The following is a 23744-nucleotide window of genomic DNA, read 5'->3' on the forward strand; positions in this document are numbered from 1 at the left end:
CATTCTACCCCCTCTTTCTCCCACCCTCCTTTTTCCTTTCTCTTGCTCTCTGCTGCCCCTCACTTTTTATTTGAAGCCAAAGTTGGAGGACTTCAAAGGAAACCATGGCAACGCCTCCACCAAACCCATCTTCCAAAAAAGGGGGAGGGAGGGTGGTAGTGTGCATACGGTAATTTGGGTTTAGGATTAGCGGCTTGAAGTGCAGTCAAAATTTCATTTCTGTGTAATGACTCGTACCATGGAACTTGCACAAGTCAATGGGGGGAGGGATAGTATTTTGCATAATTTTGGTTTAGTATTAGTGGCTTGAAGTGCAGTCGTAATTCCATCTCAGGATAATGACCCATACAATGGAACTCTCCTGTGAGCGTCAACAAACACACGTATCAAAGAGTTTAGACGGGGGGGGAGGGGCAGTTTAAATTCAAAGGCAGTCAACTCTCTCTCTCCTTGTGGTAGCAATTGAAATGATATAAATACATTTTCGATATGAATGTATTGTAGTGACACGATCTTTGGATTTATTTCATTCAATGTTTTAACCCTGCCTATAAGTATTTCTGTTAAGCTGTCTGACTAATCAACCCCTGTGTTAGCCAGACCATGGCTCTCTCAGAAAGTGGGGGGTGGATAGCTAACAGACTCATGCCCTGACTCTCTCTCTCTGTGTGTTCATAGCTATATCTGCAGAGGCTAGCTAATTAACCTGTAATGTTTGCCTAGCAACTAGACTGTAGCAGACTGGTGTATTAGTGGGTGGTTAGCATATATTTAGCAGACTTTTGCCCTGTCTTTCTCTGTATTAGCATCAAGCTGGATACATATAGGGTAGCTAGCTATTTAGCATGAAGCTAAGCTTGTGTTAGCCCAGCAACCTGTAAGACTGTAGCAGACTGCTAGCCAATGTCTCTCACAATCAGAGGTCTGGGTATAACAGACTTACTTCCTATTTTATATAACTGTCTTTCCTAGTTAAAATAAATGTTAAGAACAAATTCTTATTTACGTTGACGGCCTACCCCGGCCAAACCCTATGGGACTCCCAATCACGGCCGGTTGTGATTCAGCCTGGAATTGAACCAGGGTCTGTAGTGATACCTCTAGCACTGAGCTGCAGAGCCTTAGACCACTGCACCACTCGGGAGCCCATGTATATCCATAAGACCTAGCTATAGCAGGCTGGTGTCACAGCTAACTAATTAGCCATAATGTTAGCCTAGCGACCTCTAGACTGTAGCAGACTGGTGTCACAGTGGGTGGTTAAAGGATGATTATGTTGATAGCATTAGCTCTGGGACTTTAACACGCATTCCTACAGGGAGGCCAGGCAGGGACAGAGATACCACTTAGTCAGCCTTCTGTTCATCCCTCCCCCTCCCTGCTTTCCCTCATGGCCTCACCCTTCTCCCTCTTCTTACTCGACTTCATCCCTGTTGACCCTGCTCTCGTCTCACCCTCCCCCTTCCACCTTTTTCCATCTGGAGAGTGGCGGTGTCTGTAGGTCAGGTGAGATAAGGATAATTGTGCTTAGTTAGGCCAGCGAGCCATCCAGGGCAGCCATGGAATTTAGTTAAGGACCGCCTTCCAGGGCAGTTACTGTATTATGACCAGATGACAATCCCACTCACCTGTCTGAAAGTAATCCAGGTTAGAATCATCACACGGCTGACTCCAGGAAGAGTGTTAAGTTTGTTAATTACGCACTGGGTCACACAAAACCTAGCCAAGGCACGGCCTAGGCATTATGTACTGTATTAGTGCGTTAGATGTAGATGTAGCTTAGACAATCTTTCGGTCTTTCCCTTTTCTCTCACTCCATCACTATTGCAATGTCGCAATGTCGCACTGCTGCACACGTCTAGAGCAGGTTTCTCAGCATGTTGCTATAGCAACAGCTCCCTTGGCACTGCTCTCCTCCTCTCCTCCCTTTTACTAGCCTCTACTGACCTGCTGCTCTATCCTACTATGTAGCTTTAAATAAAAACCACTACTGTAGCAACACAAGCTATGCATCCCACTGCTGGCTTGCCTCTGAAGCTAAGCAGGATTGGTCCTTATTGGTCCCTGGATGGGAGACCAGATGCTGCTGGAAGTGGTGTTGGAGGGCCAGTAAGAGGCATTATTTTTCTCTGGTCTAAAATATGCCAATACCCCAGGACAGTGGTTGGGGAAATTGCCCTGTGTAGGGTGCTGTCTTTCAGATGGAACATTAAATGGGTGACCTGACTCTCTGTGGTCACTAAAGGTCACTTATCGTAAGAGTAGGTGTATTAAGCCACAATCTGGCCTCATACCATCATGGCCACTTAATCATCCCCAGCTTCCAATTGGCTACTTCATCCCCTTTTCTCTCCCCTGTAACTATTCCCCAGGTTGTTGCTGTAAATGAGAATGGGTTCTCAGTCAACTTCGAGGCAGCGGCAGCGTAGCCTAGTGGTTAGAGCATTGGACTAGGTTGCAAGTTCAAATCACTGAGCTGACAAATCCCCGAGCTGTCGTTCTGCCCCTGAACAAGGCAGTTAACCTACTGTTCCTAGGCCGTCATTGAAAATAAGAACAAATTCTTATTTATAATGACGGCCTACCGGGACACAGTGATTTTAAAGTGGATTTAACAGGTGACATTGACAAGGGATCATAGCTTTCACCTGGTCAGTCTATATAATAGAAAGCGCAAGAGTCCTTAATGCTTTGTATACTTGGTGTATAATGCTGCATAGAATCGCTAATTTGTTCATATTTACAAAGGCCTACTTGTGATTTCGCTGGATCAGTGTGGAGGAATTAATATATATATAGTACATGTCATTGTGACAGTAAGGGGAAAACACTGGATGAAACCTTCTACTCTTCAGTTAACACACACCCTCTCTGTAAAAATGTGCTTAACATGTTACATAAGTTGCATGGACTCACTCTGTGTGCAATAAGTGTTTAGCCAGATTTCTGAATAACTTCCTCATCGCTGTACCCCAAACACAATTATCTGTGAGGTCCTTCAGCCGAGCAGTGCATTTCAAACACCAATTCAACCACAAAGACCTGGGAGGTTTTCCAATGCCTCACAAAGAAGGACACCTATTGGTATATTGAATATCCTTTTGAGCATGGTAAAGTTATTATTTACACTTTGGATGGTGTATCAATACACCCAGTCACTAGAAGGTGTCCTTCCTAACAGGTGTCCTTCCTAACTCAGTGGCTGGAGAGGAAGAAAACCACTCATGGATTTCACCATGAGGCCAATGGGGACTTTAAAATAGTTAGTATTCTATCACAGCCGTTAAACTGAGGATGGATCAACAACATTGTAGTTACTCCACAATACTAACCCTAATTGACAGAGTGAAAAGAAGGAAGTCTGTACAGAATACAAATGTTCCCAAACATGCATCCTGTTTGCAACAAAGCATCAAATGATTACTGCAAAAAATGTGGAAAAGCAATTTAACTTCTTGTCCTGAATACAAAGTGTTTGGGGCAAATCCAATACAACCCATTACTGAGTATAACTCCATATGTTCAAGCATAGTGGTGGCTGCATCATGTTATTTGTATGCCTGTACTTGTTAGGGATGGGAGTTTTTCAGGATAAAAAATAAATGTAATAGGAGCTAAGAGACGTTGAAAACCTGGTACAGTCTGCTTTCCACCAAACACCAGGAGATGAATTCACCTTGAGACATCTCAAGACAAAAGGGAAGAGACAGCCGTCACTTATGGGGTAAGGGAAGAGGGAGGAATACAGAGAAAGAGGCAGGGGAATAAAGGGAGAGAGAAAGAGAACGCTTATGATCCTTTTCTCAGAATAAGGAGAGAGTTTGTCAGATGGATACAGAGGGGTAGAGAGAGAGAAAGTGAGATAAAGGGTAATGCATGGACTGATGGGTGGATCCTAAAGTGGACGGACAGCCAGACAGGCCTCAAGGTTAAAGGGATGACTAGAGGGTGTGTGTGTGTGTGTGTGTGTGTGTGTGAGATCTACTCTTCTGAGTGACCTCGATACTAGCTCTCTACACATTACTCACACTCCAGGCACACACACCTGCAGCATTACTCATGTCGAGTAAAGATATCCCTCCATCTTATACACACACACAGGCTCCAACCCTCTAGGTGATGGGGATATACCCACTCAAGGGCAATATGGGGTGGGGGTGGTAGTGGGGTGTTAGGTTATTCAGTTGTAATGTTGTTTTTTTAGAGGGAATTTTGTTTACAGGGAAAGCCTAATGCTTACTAACATACGTACGTACATACATACATACATACATACATACATGCATACATGCATGCATGCATACATACATGCATGCATACATGCATACATGCATACATACATACATACATACATACATACATACATACACACATACATACACACACACACACACACACACACACACACACACACACACACACACACACACACACACACACACACACACACACACACACACACACACATACACATACACATACACACACACACACATACATACATACATACATACATACATACATACATACATACATACATACATACATACATACATACATACATACATACATACATGAGGCAGTGTAGCCTAGTGGTTAGAGCATTGGACTAGTAACCAAAAGGTTGCAAGTTCAAATCCCCAAGCTGACAAGGTACAAAATCTGTTGTTCTGCCCCTGAACAGGCAGTTAACCCACTGTTCCTAGGCCGTCATTGAAAATAAGAATTTGTTCTTAACTGACTTGCCTAGTAAAATAAAGGTAAAAAAATAAAAATGCAGTTGAAGTCGGAAGTTTACATACACTTAGGTTGGAGTCATTAAAACTAATTTTTCAACCACTCCACAAATTTCTTGTTAACAAACTATAGTTTTGGCAAGTCGGTTAGGACATCTACATCTACTAAGTAGTTTTCCATCAATTTTGGACAGAACTGAAAATTCTGGACAGAACTGAAAAAGTGTGTGCAAGCAAGGAGGCGGACAAACCTCAAACGGACTCTTACCCCCCCCCCCCCACATTATTCAATTTCTGTTAGTCACATGTCTGTGGAACTTGTTCAGTTTGTCTCTCATTTGTTGAACCTTGTTATGTACATACACATATTTACAGATGTTAAGTTTGCTGAAAATAAATGAAGTTGACAGTGAGAGGAGGTTTTTTTTTTGCTGAGTTTGTTTTTTTAGTTTTTACTTTGTTTGCAAACTGATGTTACACATATTATGTACTGAAATAAGTAGGACACGTGACATCGAGGGAAAAAAATACTTCATATCGGAGTTGTTTATTCATAGTATGAGGCTAGTATAGCGTCTCTCTCCACTGAAACATGCGGTTGACGTCAACAAACCTAATCGAATAGTCAAAAATAGATTACAATAATGAGATGTATCCACCAAGGCAATTTACCATTCTCTCCCAAAATACATCATCCAGGTGGAACCTCTTGATGGGGCTGCCCATATCGGCAGACTGTGATATGGCCATTACTTGGAGAGTCTCCTTCCCCTTCAGGAGACTGTCAAACATGATGACAACACCACCCCAACGGGTGCTGCTGGGCAGCTTCAATGTGGTGCTATTATTCTTCTCACTTTGCTTGGTGAGGTAGATTGCTGCTATAACTTGATGACCCTTCACATACCTAACCATTTCCTTGGCTCTCTTGTAGAGTGTATCCATTGTTTTTGGTGCCATGATGTCCTTGAGGAGCAGATTCAATGCATGAGCAGCGCAGCCAATGGGTGTGATGTGAGGGTAGGACGCCACTTTAGACAATGCTGCGAACATGGCGGCTGCTTGGTCTGTCACCAGTGAAAATACCTTCTGTGGTCCAAGGTCTTTTTGAATACTGTTTGAGGGGTGGAGATGATGTAGTTAATTATTCCTTGCCCACGAAGTCTGCTTTCTCTATGATTTGCTTGACCTTCACTTGAACTATGTTGAACTCTGCATCCAGCAAATTAGTAGATAAAGCATGTCTGGTTGGAGGAGTGTATGCTGGGGGAAGAACATTCAGAAATCTCTTCCTATACACTGCCTGTGACCATCAGAGGTGAACCAGTTGCATACACAGCTCGAGAAAGACATTCACCAGCATTTCTCTGACTACGTTCCTCCATTGAATAAAAAGTCTTCTGATTCAGGTAGGACCATGAGCTGTTGCTATCGATAAAGATGTCTGATTCATCATTTTCACCTTGAATAGAAGTAGAGGGACTTTTGTCAGCGGTTGCTTGTTGTGAACCTGAGGGAACTTTATGCACTTGGCCAGATGATTCTGCATCTTTGTTGCATTCTTCACATCTGATTTGGTACAGTATTTGCAAATGTACACATATTTTCCTTCTACATTAGCTGCAGTGAAATGTCTCCACACAGCAGATAGTGCCATGGAATTTTTCTGTAAATATTAGGGAAACAGAGTTAATAAAGAAAAAATACAATTCCATGTACAGATAAATAGTTAAGCAGTTAAATTAAACAACTCCTTTTTGTAAGATAAATGTTTTAAAATGAAACATGTATGGAAACAGGTGAATTAACACTCCTCGGTTAGCAGGCTCAAGCAAGCTAAAACCTACATGGTAGCAAAAACTAACTAGCAGAAATTGTTAACAAGTTAGAAATTATTTAAACACACTTTGCTGTAGGCTACTATTTACTAGTTAACAAAAAAATCTGTATGTTGTCTAAAATATGTTCACCCTACCCTGTATTGTAATCAAAACTTACCAGAAAGCATGTAGTCCTTGGCTCAGACAGTGTAGTAGTATTGGCTCAATAGTGTGCAAGATCTTGAGAATCAGCTGTACATATGATGGAAGAAGAGGGTTGCAATTCCATTGAATTGGGGACAGTTTAACCAAAATGTGCATGAGACCTAGAATTGCCTAATGTGTATCCCACAAAAAAAGTTTACTGTTTATAGGCTAACTTTTTTTGATAAATGTAAGCAAAATTCCCTGGCTTAACTTCCCATGGAACAATTCCGGAAATTTACCGGAAAGTTTCCGATCCTTTGCAACCCTATCTGTTAGGATGACAGGCAGAGCTGAATTGGGACAAACCAAACATCCAACACACACACACATAAATAGCGCTCATCATCACTTTTCATTTGTGCCCTGGTTCCCTTTTTCCATCTCCGTTGGAAGGCGGTGTGTGTGTCTGTGTGTTTTCCCCGGTCAGTGCTGTGGAAGTCAGCCATTCCACACACACTCCCACACTTCCAAGATAATCACCGTCACAATTACTATCACATAGAGAACTGACATAAATACTTCACACGCATACATGCTCTCTCTCTGTGTGTGTGTGTGTGTGTGTGTGTGTGTGTGTGGGTGTGGGGGGGTGTGTGGGTGTTGGTGGGGGTGCTATGGGTGTGTGTGTGCATGCGTGCGTGCATGGGCACAGGCTTGGGCATATTATTTGGCACTCTAGGCCTAATCAGTTGGGCTATTGAATAGTAACCCTGCTTTTTGTTCATTATCATGTAATCCCAATTATTCTTACCACCCCTGTTGTGTGTGTGACTCCCAGTTCTGCATAAAACATAAATTATGTTGACAATATGATCCTCTGATTTTAAATATATTGGTTTAACATGCTGTAGTTTTTAATTCTGCCCAGACTAATTAGCATATTATGATGTATTTAATTAGCATAAAATAGTGTACAACAATGTTTTCTAAATTCCTTAACTGTTTCACATTTTTACAAACTCTCAGTTTTACATAAAACTTGAAGATGTGTTAATAACATCACATTACCATAAATTCTGGGTTTAAGTTACTATGTATTCATGCCTCATTTGCATATTACACACACTCCCACACTTCCAAGATAATCATCGTCACAATTACTATCACATAGAGAACTGACATAAATACTTCACACATGCATACATGCTCTCTCTCTCTCGTGTGTGTGTGTGTGTGTGTGTGTGTGTGTGTGTGTGTGTGTGTGTGTGTGTGTGTGTGTGTGTGTGTGTGTGTGTGTGTGTGTGTGTGTGTGTGTGGTCTGACACACATCACACAGTTAAAATCCAAGGGCAGAAGAGGCCATGGACCAAATTCAGAAGAGAAAGAGAGAGGAGCTACAGTTCCATCTCACGTGTAGCTTTTTTGGAGAGGGAGAAGAGAGCGTTCTTCTCAGCAGAGTTTTTCCGTCTTTTTCTACAAAGACATTGTGCTCCCCTATCATCATCATAGGGGTGCATCCCATATGGCATATTCTTCCCTTTTATAGGGCACTACCTTTGACCAGGGTCCATATGGATTTGGTCAAAAGTAGTGCACTATATAGGGAACAGGATGCCATTTGTTACGCGTTCAGGGGCTCTCCTTATTCTGTCCTCTCACCAGTGATAAGACAGCCCAGCAGTAGCAGCACAAGCTGTGGCAGTTAACAGTTAACACTGAACCAACCATTCCGCCTCATTGGACCCTGTACAGATCCCAGTCGCACTGACACAAAGCAGCTTGGCAGGCAACTGGTCCCCGGGGGCCTGACACCAGCCCAATATTAACAGAGCCAGTCACCCAGATCAGGTCACTGTCTCTAAGTCAGTGGAGATGGTTATCTCTGTGGCCTACAGGCTGATCAGAAGGCAGTTTGTATTTAGTTAATCGCTGTGGATATCTGACCTGACTGTCTGAGTTGATTAGTGTAATATCATGTCTTCTGTGATGTTCACTTTTGATTTATCCTTTTCCTGTGCTTCTTTTCTCCCTCCCTACTTCTTTCTTCCCTTTGTCTAACTCTCCTTCTACTCTTCCTCTTTTGTCACCCTGTCTTTCCTACTGCCTCTCTCTCTACCAATACTTACAGCTCTCTCTCCATCTCTTCCCCCAGATGAATCACCATGCCATTGGTAAAGTGCAGTATAGAGCCCAGACACCTCTCTCTCTCCCTCCCTCACTTTTTTGTCCATTTCTCACTCTTTCTTCCATCTCTCTCCCCATAGGTAAACCATGCCATTGGTAAAACGCAGTATAGAGCCGAGACACCTGTGTCGAGGTGCAGTACCTGATGGAGTCACCAGTGAACTGGAGTGTGTTACCAATAGCACCCTCGCTGCCATCATCAAACAGCTTGGTAGCCTCAGTAAGTGTGTGTGTGCACGGTGTGTGTGCACCGGGGGCGGGGTTGTTATTTGTGTGAAACAAACACATCAGTGAAGGGCAGGAGAGAGAGATAGGAGCATGGTTTAAACATGTGAGGCCATGATCCGTGCTCCTATTGGAAATCCATCCATCTCCTCACTGGTCTGTGCCTCCTAGGGTTATCCTGATCTCCTATAGAATTATCCTGTATGCTGATCAGGTCTGCTGTAGAGGTTGAGATGGGAATAGATTAGCTTGACTTTCTGACCCAGACACCTGCAGATAATAATAATGGACACTTACCAGTAGGCGGACTGTTGAAGCTAATACAAATTGCCAGTATTTGTGGCTCTACATTCACCCAGCTTTGCCCTATGACTTCTATGGGATAGCATAAATATCTAAGGACTTTGTGTCTAAGGGGGTTTTATTTATTTAATAAATTTGAATAATAGTCTGTTAGTCATGCCAGTAGCCTCTACACCAGTGGTTGCTAATGTGTTCACTTTGGGGTACAATCCCTTGCGTAGTAAAGTAAGTACACCTTGTTATTGTGGTCTAATGGTATTCCTTTGACAGGGAAGCTTCATTAGACTAAAAGGCAACTCCGACTTCCACCTCTCCACCCTAGAGACAATGACTGAAGTGCACTTGAGTGTGCTTTGAAACCACCTTCACTCAGTGTTAGACTACATTATTGATGTGTGGTACAATATGTATCAGTGCTATAACAATGATAAGTCCTTATATCTAGTCAATAACCTGACATAGCACCCAGCGATGTTACAGTAGGTGCTGTTTTAATTTATATTGTTATATATCTATATTGAGATATATATATATATATATATATATGCAGAGTCCCTTGATAAGGTGTGTGTACACACTGTGGAGCAGGCGGACTATAATGCATTGTTCTCTGCTGGATGTCAGACAGCAGCTCTGCAGGGGGGCACAGCACCCTGCAGTGAGACTATAGAGAATTCCTGCCCATTGATTAAGGTGTGTGTGTTATCCTGTGTACTAATGTGTCTCTTCCTCCTGCAGGTCGTCATGCGGAGGACATCTTTGGAGAGCTGTTCAATGAAGCCAACAGCTTCTACATGAGAATGAACAACCTACAGGAGAGAGTAGACATACTGGCTGTCAAAGTCACACAGCTAGACTCCACCGTGGAAGAAGGTGTGTTTTCATCTTAGTTTGTCACCTGACAAAGTGTGTTGGTACATGGGATAAAGCATAGCAGCAGCAACATTTCACCGACAGCCGCTTCACTGAGTGAATGCAGCTCTCTATCTGTTTTGCAGCAGTGAGGTTTTCCCCAGTGCTAGTGTGATTGAATGCAGCCACTCTGTCTTTGGTGGAATTTGGAATGTGCATATCATTGGTAAATGCAAAGTGGGATGCTTGTGACGACTCAACTCTGACGTCACCCGATTGAAGTTAAAATGTTAAAGTAAGGGTTATGGTTAAGGTTAGGGTTTAGGGCAGGGTTGTCCCAAGGATCCCACAGGATCCCACTGAGCATATGATCTATCCACTCTTGATTGAGTGTGTATTGTGCAGTCCCACATAGAAAAGACTACAGTTTAATATAAAATACTAAATTACTTAGTATAAAATTCTCTGTTATTGTGGAGTATACTGTGGAATATTATACTACACACTGTAGTATTCCTCAATCGTGTTGTGCTTACTACATCATTTTGTAGTATACTGTAGAATATTATACTCCACACTGTAGTATCCCTTGATCGTGTAGTGCTTACTATAGTATTCTTTTAGTGTACTGTAGAATACTATACTACACAATGCTCTCTCCCACCTGGATAAGAGGATCACCATAGTGCCCTCCAAGCTCATCACTAAGCTTTCCTCAAAACACTATAGTGAATACTATAGTATATAAATATAGTAATACTACAGGATACTATAGTATTTTATTTCATGTGGCCTGCTACAGTGCTGCAGTGGAGTAGTGAAGTGACCCAGCTTTTCTTAGAGATTCAGGAGGGATGAACACAGACACACACACACTGGATTCAGGAGGGATGAGCTGACCACCTGAGAGAGAAGCACTGTATTACATGACTAATAATAACCTTGCCTCTATCATATCCTCCACTCCTCTTTTCTCCTACACGTGTTCTCCACCTTTCTATTCCCCGTTTTCTCCCCCTTCTCTCTGGCCCCTCCTCTTTTGTCCTTCTTCCCTCTCATATCGTATTTCTTCTCCGCTTCTCTCTTCTAGTTTTTTAATCTGCTTTTCTCTTCTCTCCTGTCTCCTACTCAGCCATTCCATCCATACCTTACACACTGTGTGCTGTTAGAGTAGTATCTCTCTCTTTCAGTCCACATAGGAATGCATTGTCTCTTCAGCCACATAGAGAAGCACTGTATTGGCAACGCACAGGGAGTTGCATTGTCAGTGTGATGGCTAAGCACTCTTTTTGTGTGTGTGTGTGTGTTGTGTGCGTGCGTGCATTATAAACTCTCGACTGTCTGACCTTCAAACGAACCAGCCACGTGCGTTTGTGTGTCTGCTGACCTTTTTCTAGCCTGTAGAGGTGTCAGACTAAACGGATAGGGGTGAGTGCTTTTTAAAGTGTGTGAGTGTGCGCACGTGTGTACGTTCGTTTATGCGTACATGGGTGCATGATTTGGGTTGTGGTTGTTGTTCCTGTGGATATTTGGTTTTTGACTCTGGCTTTGTGGTTTGTCTGCTTGAATATTTTGGTGTGTGTGTCAGTGGCTTTCCTCCTCCAGAATAGCCAGAGTATATCTTTAATAGATGATTACTAATCGATGAGCCTCGTGTGTGTGTGTGTGTGTGTGTGTGTGTGTGTGTGTGTGTGTGTGTGTGTGTGTGTGTGTGTGTGTGTGTGTGTGTGTGTGTGTGTGTGTGTGTGTGTGTGTGTGTGTGTGTGTGTGTGTGTGTGTGTGTGTGTGTGTGTGTGTGTGTGTGTGTGTGTGTGTGTGTGTGTGTGTGTGTGTGTGTGTGTGTGTGTGTGTGTGTGTGTGTGTGTGTGTGTGTGTGGTTTCTTTGTGTATCGTGTGTGTGTCTAAGTCCCGCTGACAGAAGTGAAGGGTAAGATGTCTGCAGTGATACATGGGAGGGAGGTATTTGTATTTATTAGGGATCCACATTAGCTGCTACCAAGGCAGGGGTCCAAACGCATTAAGGCACTTACATTAAACATAAAAAAAAAGATAAAACAGTACATCCATATAGCATTATTACACCGCTACATACACTATACAAAAGTATGTAGACACCACTTAAAATGAGTGGATTCTGCCATTTCAGCCACACCTGTTGCTGACAGGTGTATAGAATCGAGCACACGGCTCTGCAATCTCCATAGACAAACATTGGCAGTAGAATGGCCTTACTGAAGAGCTCAGTGGCTTCCAACGTGGCACCGTCATAGGACGCCACCTTTCCAACAAGTCAGCTCGTCAAATTTCTGCCCTGCTAGAGCTGCCCCGGTCAGCTGTAAGTGCTTTTATTGTGATGTGGAAACATCTAGGAGCAACATCTGCTGAGCCTCAAAGTGGTAGGCCACACAAGCTCACAGAACAGGACTACCAAGTGCTGAAGCACATACCGTGTAAAAATCGTCTGTCCTCGGCTCATTACCGAGTTCCAAACTGCTTCTGGAAGCAACATCCGCACAAGAACTGTTTGTCGGGAGCTTCATGAAATGGATTTCCATGGATAAGCAGTCGCACAAAAGCCTTAAATCACTATGTGCAATGGAGTGGTGTAAAGCTTGCTGCCTTTGGACTCTGGAGCAATGGAAATGCGTTCTCTGGAGTGATGAATCACGCTTCACCATCTGGCAGTCCAAAGGTCGAACCTGGGTTTGGCGGATGGCAAGAGAGCGCTACCTGCCCGAATGCATAGTTCCAACTGTAAAGTTTGGTGGAAGAGGAATAATGTCTTTGGCTGTTTCATGGTTCAGGCTAGTTCCCTTAGTTCCACTGAAGGGAATTCTTACCGCTACTGAAATCAATGACATTATAGACAATTCTGTGCTTCCAACTTTGTGGCAACAGTTTGGGGAAGGCCCTTTCCAGTTTCAGCATGACAATGCCCCCATGCACAAAGCAAGGTCCATGCAGAAATGGGTTGTCAAGATCGGTGTGTACTGACAGTTGTAAATCATGCAGCGCCTTGTGTCACCATCGCAGATTTTAGAGAAACAACAAATGCCGGTATATATAAGTGTCTTATATCGGCTGAAAACTTAACATGAATTGAATATAACTGCATTGTCCAATTTACAGTTATTACTGTGAAATAATGCCATGTTATTGTTTGAGGAGAGCTCCTAACATCAAAACACTTTTTTTCACTGCGATAGGTTTGATAAATTCACCTCTGAAGGTGAAATGTGTACTTAAATCAGAGAAAGATTTCAGAATATATCATAGAAAGGGTACAAGAGATAACATGAAGTGTCGTTTTGTTCGATAAAATAATTTTTCATATCCTAAAAAGGTCCATATAACATGCACGATCGATTTTGGATTTCCACATGTTAAATTTGCAAAGAAAGGAATCTGTGAAAATCTAACCCTAAACGTTGTTTCAACCAAGCAAATCACATTTGTATGTATTCTTCAGAGATCCTAGAACATAACCAGACTTCACTATATCATTAGGGGTGTGGTATAACCTATAGGACACCAAATTTGGTCAGAGAGTGACGCCTTCATGGCTCACCGATGACGCGGCCGGTCTTCATTTGATCAACTGTATCTTTGTCAAATAAGCACCAATCGGGGTCAAATAAAGCTAGCTAGATAGCCAATGAGCTGGGCTGAACGGGAGTATCCGGAAACTCTGTATCTGTCGCTAAATGTAGGTGCTAACATTTTGTGACAGCATGCCTTTTCCTTTTGGACAAAAATTATAAGAATATTCAGAGTTATGAAAACTGGTTGTTTTGTAAATGTTGAACTTATAATATGGCTACTAATACTGGAAAAGCTAAATCAAAGTCCAAGTATACAGATTTGACAATATTCTTGCAGAAAAATGTAATATGAATGCAAATGTCTCCTTCACAATTTGCCCAAATGTACCTGGCTGACTTCACACTAATGTGTCATGTAGTTCACTCATACTTCAAGTTATCCGTCTGAAACGTTGCACATACACTGCTTCCATCTTGTGGACATCTGAATTACAACCAGAGTGATGGCTGGAACTGGGACCTTTCTCTTGCATTTCAAAGATGGTGGTAGAATTTTTTTTTTCTTAGCATTTTCTTCTACCAGATCTATTGTGTTATTCTCCTACATTCACATTTCCACGAACTTCAATGTGTTTCTTTTCAAATGGTACCAAGAATATGCATATCCTTGCATTGGTATAGATTTGGTATGTCATTTTAGGCAAAATTGGGGAAAAAAGGGGGCTATCGTGCACAGCTTGCGCGCTACCCCAGAATTCTACGGCAAGTTATTAAGTGTCAGCCATTGTTGCCATTAATGCTGGAGGAGGTGAGGGCCCTCGGAGTGTGGTGTCAGGAAAATAACCTCACACTCAACGTCAACAAAACTAAGGAGATGATTGTGGACTTCGGGAAACAGCAGAAGGAACACCCCCCTATCCACATCGATGGTACAGTAGTGGAGAGAGTAGCAAGTTTTAAGTTCCTCGGCATACACATCACAGACAAACTGAATTGGTCCACTCACACAGACAGCATCGTGAAGAAGGCGCAGCAGCACCTCTTCAACCTCAGGAGGCTGAAGAAATTCAGCTTGTCACCAAAAGCACTCACAAACTTCTACAGATGCACAATCGAGAGCATCCTGGCGGGCTGTATCACCGCCTGGTACGGCAACTGCTCCGCCCTCAACCGTAAGGCTCTCCAGAGGGTAGTGAGGTCTGCACAACGCATCACCGGGGGCAAACTACCTGCCCTCCAGGACACCTATACCACCCGATGTTACAGGAAGGCCATAAAGATCATCAAGGACATCAACCACCCGAGCCACTGCCTGTTTACCCCGCTATCATCCAGAAGGCGAGGTCAGTACAGGTGCATCAAAGCTGGGACCGAGAGACTGAAAAACAGCTTCTATCTCAAGGCCATCAGACTGTTAAACAGCCACCACTAACATTGAGTGGCTGGTGCCAACACACTGACACTGACTCAACTTCAGCCACTTTAATAATGGGAATTGATGGGAAATGATGTAAATATATCAGTAGCCACTTTAAACAATGCTACCTTATATAATGTTACTTACCCTACATTATTCATCTCATATGCATACGTATATACTGTACTCTATATCATCGACTGCATCCTTATGTAATACATGTATCACTAGCCACTTTAACTAAGCCACTTTGTTTACATACTCATCTCATATGTATATACTGTACTTGATACCATCTACTGTATCTTGCCTATGCTGCTCTGTACCATCACTCATTCATATATCCTTATGTACATATTCTTTATCCCCTTACACTGTGTATAAGACAGTAGTTTAGGAATTGTTAGTTAGATTACTTGTTGGTTATTACTGCATTGTCGGAACTAGAAGCACAAGCATTTCGCTACACTCGCATTAACATCTGCTAACCATGTGTATGTGACAAATAAAATTTCATTTGATTTGATTTGCTAGTTAGTGCTAGTTTGACCACCAGAGGGCATCTTTGAGAAGCATTTGACTGTTTTTAATATTGGCCGTACTATACTGGCTTTATCAATAAGTGCATCGAGGATGTCGTCCCCACTGAAGCAATGGATTACAGGCAACATTCACACTGAGCTAAAGGGTAGAGCTGCCGATTTCAAGGTGCGGGATTCTAACCTGGAAGCTTATAAGAAATCCTGCTATGCCCTGTGACGAACCATCAAACCGGCAAAGCGTCAATACAGGGCTTCGATTGAATCATAGTACACCGGCTCCGACGTTCGTCTTATGTGACGGGGCTTGCAAACTATTACAGACTAGAAAGGGAAGCACAGCCGCGAGCTGCCCAGTGACACGAGCATACCAGATGATCTAAATCACTTCTATGCTTGCTTCGAGGCAAGCAACACTGAGGCATGCGTGAGAGCATCAGCTGTTCCGGACGACTGTGTGATCACACTCTCCAAAGCCGACATGAGTAAGACCTTTTAAACAGGTCAACATTCACAAGGCTGCAGGGCCAGACGGATTACCAGGATGTGCGCTCCGGACATGTGCCGACCAACTGGCAGGTGTCTTCACTGACATTTTCAACATGTCCCTGACTGTTTGTAATACCAACAAGTTTCAAGCAGACCACCATAGTCCCTGTGCCCAAGAAAACAAAGGTAACCTGACAAAATGACTATGGACCCGTAGCTCTAATGTCCATAGCCATGAAGTGCTTTGAAAGGCTGGTAATGGCTCACATCAACACCATTATCCCATAAACCCTAGACCCACTCCAATTTGCATACCCCTCAAACAGATCCACAGTTGATGCAATCTCTATTGCACTCCACACTGTCCTTTCCCACCTGGACAAAAGGAACACCTATGTGAGAATGCTATTCATCACTAAGCTAAGGATCCTGAGACTAAACACCTCCCTCTGCAACTGGATCCTTGACTTCCTGACGGGCTGCCCCCAGGTGGTGAGGGTAGGTAGCAACACATCTGCCATGCTGACCCTCAACACTGGAGCGCCCAGGTGTGTGCTCAGTCCCCTCCTGTACTCCCTGTTCACCCACGACTGCATGGCCAGGCACGACTTCAACACCATTAAGTTTGAAGACGACACAACAGTGGTAGGCCTGATCAACAACGAGACAGCATATAAGGAGGAGGTCAGAGACATGGCCGGGTGGTGCCAGAATAACAACCTATCCCTCAACGTAACCAAGACTAAGGAGATGATTGTGGAATACAGGAAACGGAGGACCGAGCACGCCCCCATTCTCATCGACGGGGCTGTAGTGGAGCAGATTGAGAGCTTCAAGTTCCTTTGTGTCCACATCACCAACAAACTAGAATGGTCCAACCACACCAAGACAGTTGTGAAGAGGGCACTACAGAGGATAGTGCGTACGGCCCAGTACTTCACTGGGGCTAAGCTGCCTGCCATCCAGGACTTCTACACCAGGCAGTGTCAGAGGAAGGCCCTAAAAATTGTCAAAGAACCCACCAACCCAGTCACAGACTGTTCTGTCTACTACTACATGGCAAGCGGTACCGGAGTGCCAAGTCTAGGACAAAAAAGCTTCGCAACAGTTTTTACCCCCAAGCCATAAGACTCCTGAACAGGTAATCAAATGGCTACCCAGACTCTTTGCATTGTGTGCCTCCCCCAACACCCCTTTTACGCTGCTGCTACTCTCTGTTTATCATATATGCATAGTCACTTTAACTATACATACTACCTTAATTGGGCCGACCAACCAGTGCTCCCGCACATTGGCTAACCGGGCTATCCGCATTGTGTCCCGCCGCAAACCCCTCTTTTACGCTACTGCTACTCTCTGCTCATCATATATGCATAGTCACTTTAACCATATCTACATGTATATACTACCTCAATCAGTCCGACTAACCGGTGTCTGTATGTAGCCTTGCTACTGTATATAGCCTCGCTACTGTTATTTTTCACTGTCTTTTTGCTGTTTTTATTTCTTTACTTACCTATTGTTCACCTAATACCTTTTTTTGCACTATTGGCTAGAGCCTGTAAATAAGCATTTCACTGTAAGGTCTACACCTGTTGTATTTGACGCACGTGACAAACTTTGATTGATTATTGAACACATTGTGTAACCATTCACAGTGCAGGGTGGAAAATATTTTACCCTCCTTTGGCCGCAATAACCTCCAAACTTTTATGTAGTTGCGGATCAGACCTGCACAACGGTCAGGAGGAATTCTGGACCATTCCTCTTTACAATACTGTTTTAGTTCAGCAATATTCTTGGGATGTCTGGTGTGAACCGCTCTCGAGGTCATGCCGCAGCATTTTAAATCGGGTTGAGGCCAGGAATCTGACTGGGCCACTCCAGAAGTGTATTTTCTTCTGTTGAAGCCATTCTTTGTTGATTTACTTCTGTGTTTTGGGTTGTTGTCCTATTGCGTCAACCAACTTCTGTTGATCTTCAATTGGCCTAACATTCTCCTGCAAAATGTCTTGATAAACTTGGGAATTAATTTATCCATCGATGATAGAAAGCTGTCCAGCCCTGGTGTCAGCAAACGTCAGACGTGCAGCAATGTTTTTTTTGGACAGCAGTGGCTTCTTCCGTGGTGTCCTCCCATGAACACCAATCTTGTTTAGTGTTTTACGTATTGTTGACTCGTCAACAGAGATGTTAGCATATTCCAGAGATTTCTGTAAGTCTTTAGCTGACACTCTAGGATTCTTCTTAACCTCATTGAGCATTCTGCGCTGTGCTCTTGCAGTCATCTTTGCAGGACGGCCACTCCCAGGGAGAGTAGCAACAGTGCTGAACTTTCTCCATAGAAAGTAGACATTTCTTACCTTGGACTGATGAATATCAAGGCTTTTAGAGATACTTTTGTAATCCTTTCCAGCTTTATGCAAGTCAACAATTCTTAGGTCTTCTGAGATCTCCTTTGTTCGAGGCATGGTTCACATCAGGCAATGCTTCTTGTGAATAGCAAACTCAGATTGTGTGAGTATTTTTTTATAGGGCAAGGCAGCTCTCACCAACTTCACCAATCTCGTCTCATTGATTGGACTCCAGGTAAGCTGACTCCAATTAGCCTTTGGAGAAGGCATTAGCCTAGGGGTTCACATACTTTTCCCAACCTACACTGAATGTTTAAATTATGTATTCAATATAGACAAAAATACAATTTGTGTTATTAGTTTAAGCACACTGTTTGTCTTTTTTTGTGACTTCGATGATCAGATCACCAATTTTTGCAGAAATCCAGGTCATTCCAAAGGGTTCACATACTTTTTCGCATTTGTGTGTGTGCGTGCGTGCGCACGCAGATAAGTCGGAAGTTTACATACACCTTAGCCAAAAACATTGAACTCAGTTTTTCACAATTCCTGACATTTAATCTTAGTAAAAAAAATCCCTGTTTTAGGTCAATTAGGATCACCACTTTATTTTAAGATTGTGAAATGTCAGAATAATAGTAGAGTGATTTATTTCAGCTTTTATTCCTTTCATCACAGAAGTTTACATGCACTCAATTAGTATTTGGTAGCATCGCCTTTAAATAGTTTAACTTGGGTCAAACAAGCCTTCCACAAGCTTCCCACAATAAGTTGGGTGAATTCTGGCCCAATCAGAAGAAACATAATTTTCTGCAATTTTCCATACTGTTTAAAGGCACAGTCAACTTAGTTTATTTAAACTTCTGACCCACTGGAATTGTGATACAGTGAATTATAAGTGAAATAATGTGTCTGTAAACAATTGTTGGAAACATTACTTGTGTCATGCACAAAGTAGATAGTTTGTTAACAAGAAATTTGTGGAGTGGTTGAAACACTTATGTTGGAGTCATTAAAACTTGTTTATATAAACTTACGACTTCAACTGTATGTGTACATATACAGTGGGGAGAACAAGTATTTGAAACAATGACACAAGTAATTTTTCCATCGATTGTTTACAGATTATTTAATTTATAATTCAATGTATCACAATTCCATTGGGTCAAAAGTTTACATACACTAAGTTGACTGTGCCTTTCAACAGCTTGGAGAAATCCAGAAAATGTCATGGCTTTAGAAGCTTCTGATAGGCTAATGGACATCATTTTAGTCAATTGGAGGTGTACCTGTGGATGTATTTCAAGGCCTACCTTCAAACTCAGTGCCTCGTTGCTTGACATCATGGGAAAATCTAAAGAAATCAGCCAAGACTTCAGAAAAATATTGTAGACCTCCACAAGTCTGGTTCATCCTTTGGGAGCAATTTCCAAACACCTGACCCAAGTATAAACTCCATGGTACCACGCAGCCTTCATACCGCTCAGGAAGGAGATGCGTTCTGTCTCCTAGAGATGAACATACTTTGGTGCGAAAAGTGCAAATCAATCCCAGAACAACAGCAAAGGTGATGCTGGAGGAAACAGGTACAGAAGTGTTGATATCCATAGTAAAACGAGTCCTATATGGACATAACCTAAAAGGTCACTCAGCAAGGAAGAAGCCACTGCTCCAGAACCTCCATAAAAAAGCCAGACTATGGTTTGCAACTGCACAGTACAGATCGTACTTTTTGGAGAAATGTCCTCTGGTCTGATGAAACAAAAATAGAACTGTTTGGCCATAAGGACCATCGTTATGTTTGGAGGAAAAAGGGGGAGGCTTGCAAGCTGAAGAACACCATCCCAACTGTGAAGCACGGGGGTGGCAGCATCATGTTGTGTGGGTGCTTTGCTGCAGGAGGGACTGATGCACGTCACAAAATAGATGGCCCCATGAGAAGGAAAAGTATGTGGATATATTGAAGCAACATCTCAAGACATCAGTCAGGAAGTTAAAGCTTGGTCGCAAATGGGTCTTCCAAATGGACAATGACCCCAAGCATACTTCCGAAGTTATGGCAAAATGGCTTAAGGACAGCAAAGTGAAGGTATTGGAGTGGCTATCACATAGCCCTGACCTCAATCCTATAGAAAATGTGTGGGCAGAAGTGAAAAAGTGTGTGCGAGCAAGGAGGCCTACAAACCTGACTCAGGAGGAATGGGCCAAAATTCACCCAATTTAATTATGGGAAGCTTGTGGAAGGCTACCCAAAACATTTTACCCAAGTTAAACCATTTAAAGGCAATGCTACCAAATACTAATTGAGTGCATGTAAACTTCTGACCCACTAGGAATGTGATGAAAGAAATAAAAGCTGGAATAAATCACTCTACTATTATTCTGACATGTTCACATTCTTAAAATGAAGTGGTGATCCTAACTTACCTAAAACAGGACATTTTTACTTGGATTAAATGTCAGGAATTGTGAAAAACTGAGTATACAAGTATTTGGCTAAGGTGTATTTCAAACTTCTGACTTCAACTGTGTGTGTGTTTTGTTAATCCCTTAAACCCTGTGGGGATTTCACACCACTGTGCAGGGATCCAGGATCTCTCAGATGGTGCTGTAACACACACGCACACACCCTGGCAGACTATTGTACCATTTCTACAGCAGTGTAGCCTAGTGGTTAGAGCATTGGACTAGTAACCGAAAGGTTGCAAGTTCAAATCCCCGAGCTGACAAGGTACAAAATCTGTCGTTCTGCCCCTGAACAGGCAGTTAACCCACTGTTCCTAGGCCGTCATTGAAAATAAGAATTTGTTCTTAACTGACTTGCCTAGTAAAATAAAGGTTAAAAAAATAAATAAAGCCGTGTCAATATAATATCTGCTACTAACACATCTTTACCTTTTGTAGATATGAGGAACATATGGATTATGTTAGGACATGCTATATGTAACCCTTAATGTGCTCTGATCTTAATGCTGATCCTTCTATTGTTCCCCATTATCCGTTCTGGCATGGCATGGGGTGTCACTGGCCACACTGTAGTCTAGGGAGAGCACTGCTCCATGGGCATGATTAGATGGATGGATTTGGGGGTGGTTCCATGGCTTGGGTCTTTTGTTATTGTCATAATCCCTTCTTTCAGAGCTGGGAGGCCACCACACACTGTAGCCCATTTAGAGCATTCCTCCCTGAGCATGACTTTGTTGGTTTAAAGGTGTAGGGTCATGCAAGGGGTGATTTAAGCCACACTAAGCTGACAATAAAGGTTCCTGTGGCTTGTTCCTGTGGCTTGTTACTGTATATGTTGTAATGTATTGTTCGCTGTCCTGAACTTGACGACTGGAGAAATGTTACTGTATATGTATTGTATCCCTCTTTTCGGTTATGTTAGATACCAGTATGTTTTTTTTGCTGATACGATCAGGACAAAGATTAAGCCTGGTGCTGGATTTAAGAGCATGCTCCATTGATGTAGCTTTTTAGTCCAGGACTAGGCTTAACCTGTGTCCAGGACACCGCTCCTCAATATATGCAGTACCAGTTAAAAGTTTGGACACACCTACTCATTCAAGGGTGTTTCTTTATTTGTACTATTTTCTACATTGTACAATAATAGTGAAGACATCAGAACTATGAAATAACACATATGGAATCATGTGGTAACCAAAAAAGTGTTAAACAAATCAAAATATTTTATATTGAGATTCTTCAAATAGCCACCCTTTGCCTTGATGACAGAATACTCTTGGCATTCTCTCAACCAGCTCCATTAGGTTGTCATCTGGAATGCGTTTCAATTAACAGGTGTGCCTTGTTAATTTGTGGAATTTCTTTCCTTAATGCGTTTGAGCCAATCAGTCATGTTGTGAAAAGGTAGGGGTGGTATACAGAAGACAGGTCAAATAAGCATAGAGAAACGACAGTCCATCATTATTTTAAGACATGAATGTCAGTCAATGCAGAAAATGTCAAGAACTTCTAAAAGTTTCTTCAAGTGCGGTCTCCAAAACCATCAAGTGCTATGATGAAACTGGCTCTCATGAGGACCCACAGTTAAGGAAGACCCAGAGTTACCTCTTCTGCAGAGGATAAGTTCATTAGAGTTCAGGGATGCAAACTAGTCACCTTTTGGTGAAATTCGCCGTTTTGAATCCAAAATAGGTGACCTACGTGAGACGGGGGTAAGAAGGTGATGAAGCGTACTTCATGAGCTGTAACCGAAAAACAACAGGCATTTGGAAAGTTTGAGGTGAGGCCTAAGGGAGAAAGTATGGTGGAACAAGTATTAGCATTGTTAGTTGTCTTTCTATCTGGATCAAATTCTCCATTAGCTAGCCAGAGATATGTTGAGAAACATTAGCCAATTCATCTGATCAAATAATTGAGTTTATGTTGTCAAAATTTGCTTGCTAAAAATGTCAGACAGCAAACTTTAGCTACCTAACGTTACAACATCAGATGAGTTAACACTTTAGTAACCTAACCAATTCTCTATAGTATTGACGTTAACTGGTATACGACTCCTTGCCGTTCAAGTTATAACGCGTTGGTTGCTTAATGGACTCTGGCAATCAGTGTGAAATATTAACTAGCTAACGAACTAACCACTATCTGTTAACTAATGTTTTCCCTCTACAGTATATGGTTAATTTTCAGAATGAGAGAATTGAGTGAAAATGAGGCTTTTACTGGTTAACTGGTTAAGATGGGGGGGGGACAAGTGCAATATTTATGTGTGTGGTCACAAGCATTCTATTACAAAGGCTGTCTTGGCTAACTGAAATATTAGTGTATTGTTTTTTTCTCAAGACCTGAGTCATTTGCAGTAAAGTCTAGGCAACAAATAACATTGAATTGCTTTCTATATATTTGTTAGCTGCGAGTTAGGTTCACATCAACCACTTTTTATTTTACACACCGAGACTGATCATGTAGATCATATTCTTTGTTTAATTAGTAAAAAACCTGCATTTCTCACTAGCAGGGATTAGAAAATAAGTGTCACCTTTTTGGGCCCTCACCAGTTTGCATCCCTGAGAGTTTACCAGCCTCAGAAATTGCAGCCCAAATAAATGCTTCACAGAGTTCAAGTAACAGACATCTCAACATCAACTGTTCAGAGGAGACTGCGTGAATCAG

At 42.4% G+C, this 23744-nt stretch overlaps 1 protein-coding gene across 1 annotated transcript in view; it reads left to right on the forward strand.

The window, feature by feature from the left end:
- zgc:109889 (uncharacterized protein LOC553542 homolog) overlaps nt 1-23744 on the forward strand; it is a 59872-nt gene that overhangs the window by 19141 nt on the left and 16987 nt on the right. The window contains 2 exon segments of the mRNA XM_064940112.1: nt 8968-9107; nt 10154-10288. Of these exon segments, the coding sequence (XP_064796184.1) occupies nt 8975-9107; nt 10154-10288 (268 nt within the window). The 5' untranslated portion in view covers nt 8968-8974.

Source organism: Oncorhynchus masou, chromosome 27 (assembly GCF_036934945.1).
Source record: "Oncorhynchus masou masou isolate Uvic2021 chromosome 27, UVic_Omas_1.1, whole genome shotgun sequence".
Taxonomy (NCBI): Eukaryota; Metazoa; Chordata; class Actinopteri; order Salmoniformes; family Salmonidae; genus Oncorhynchus; species Oncorhynchus masou.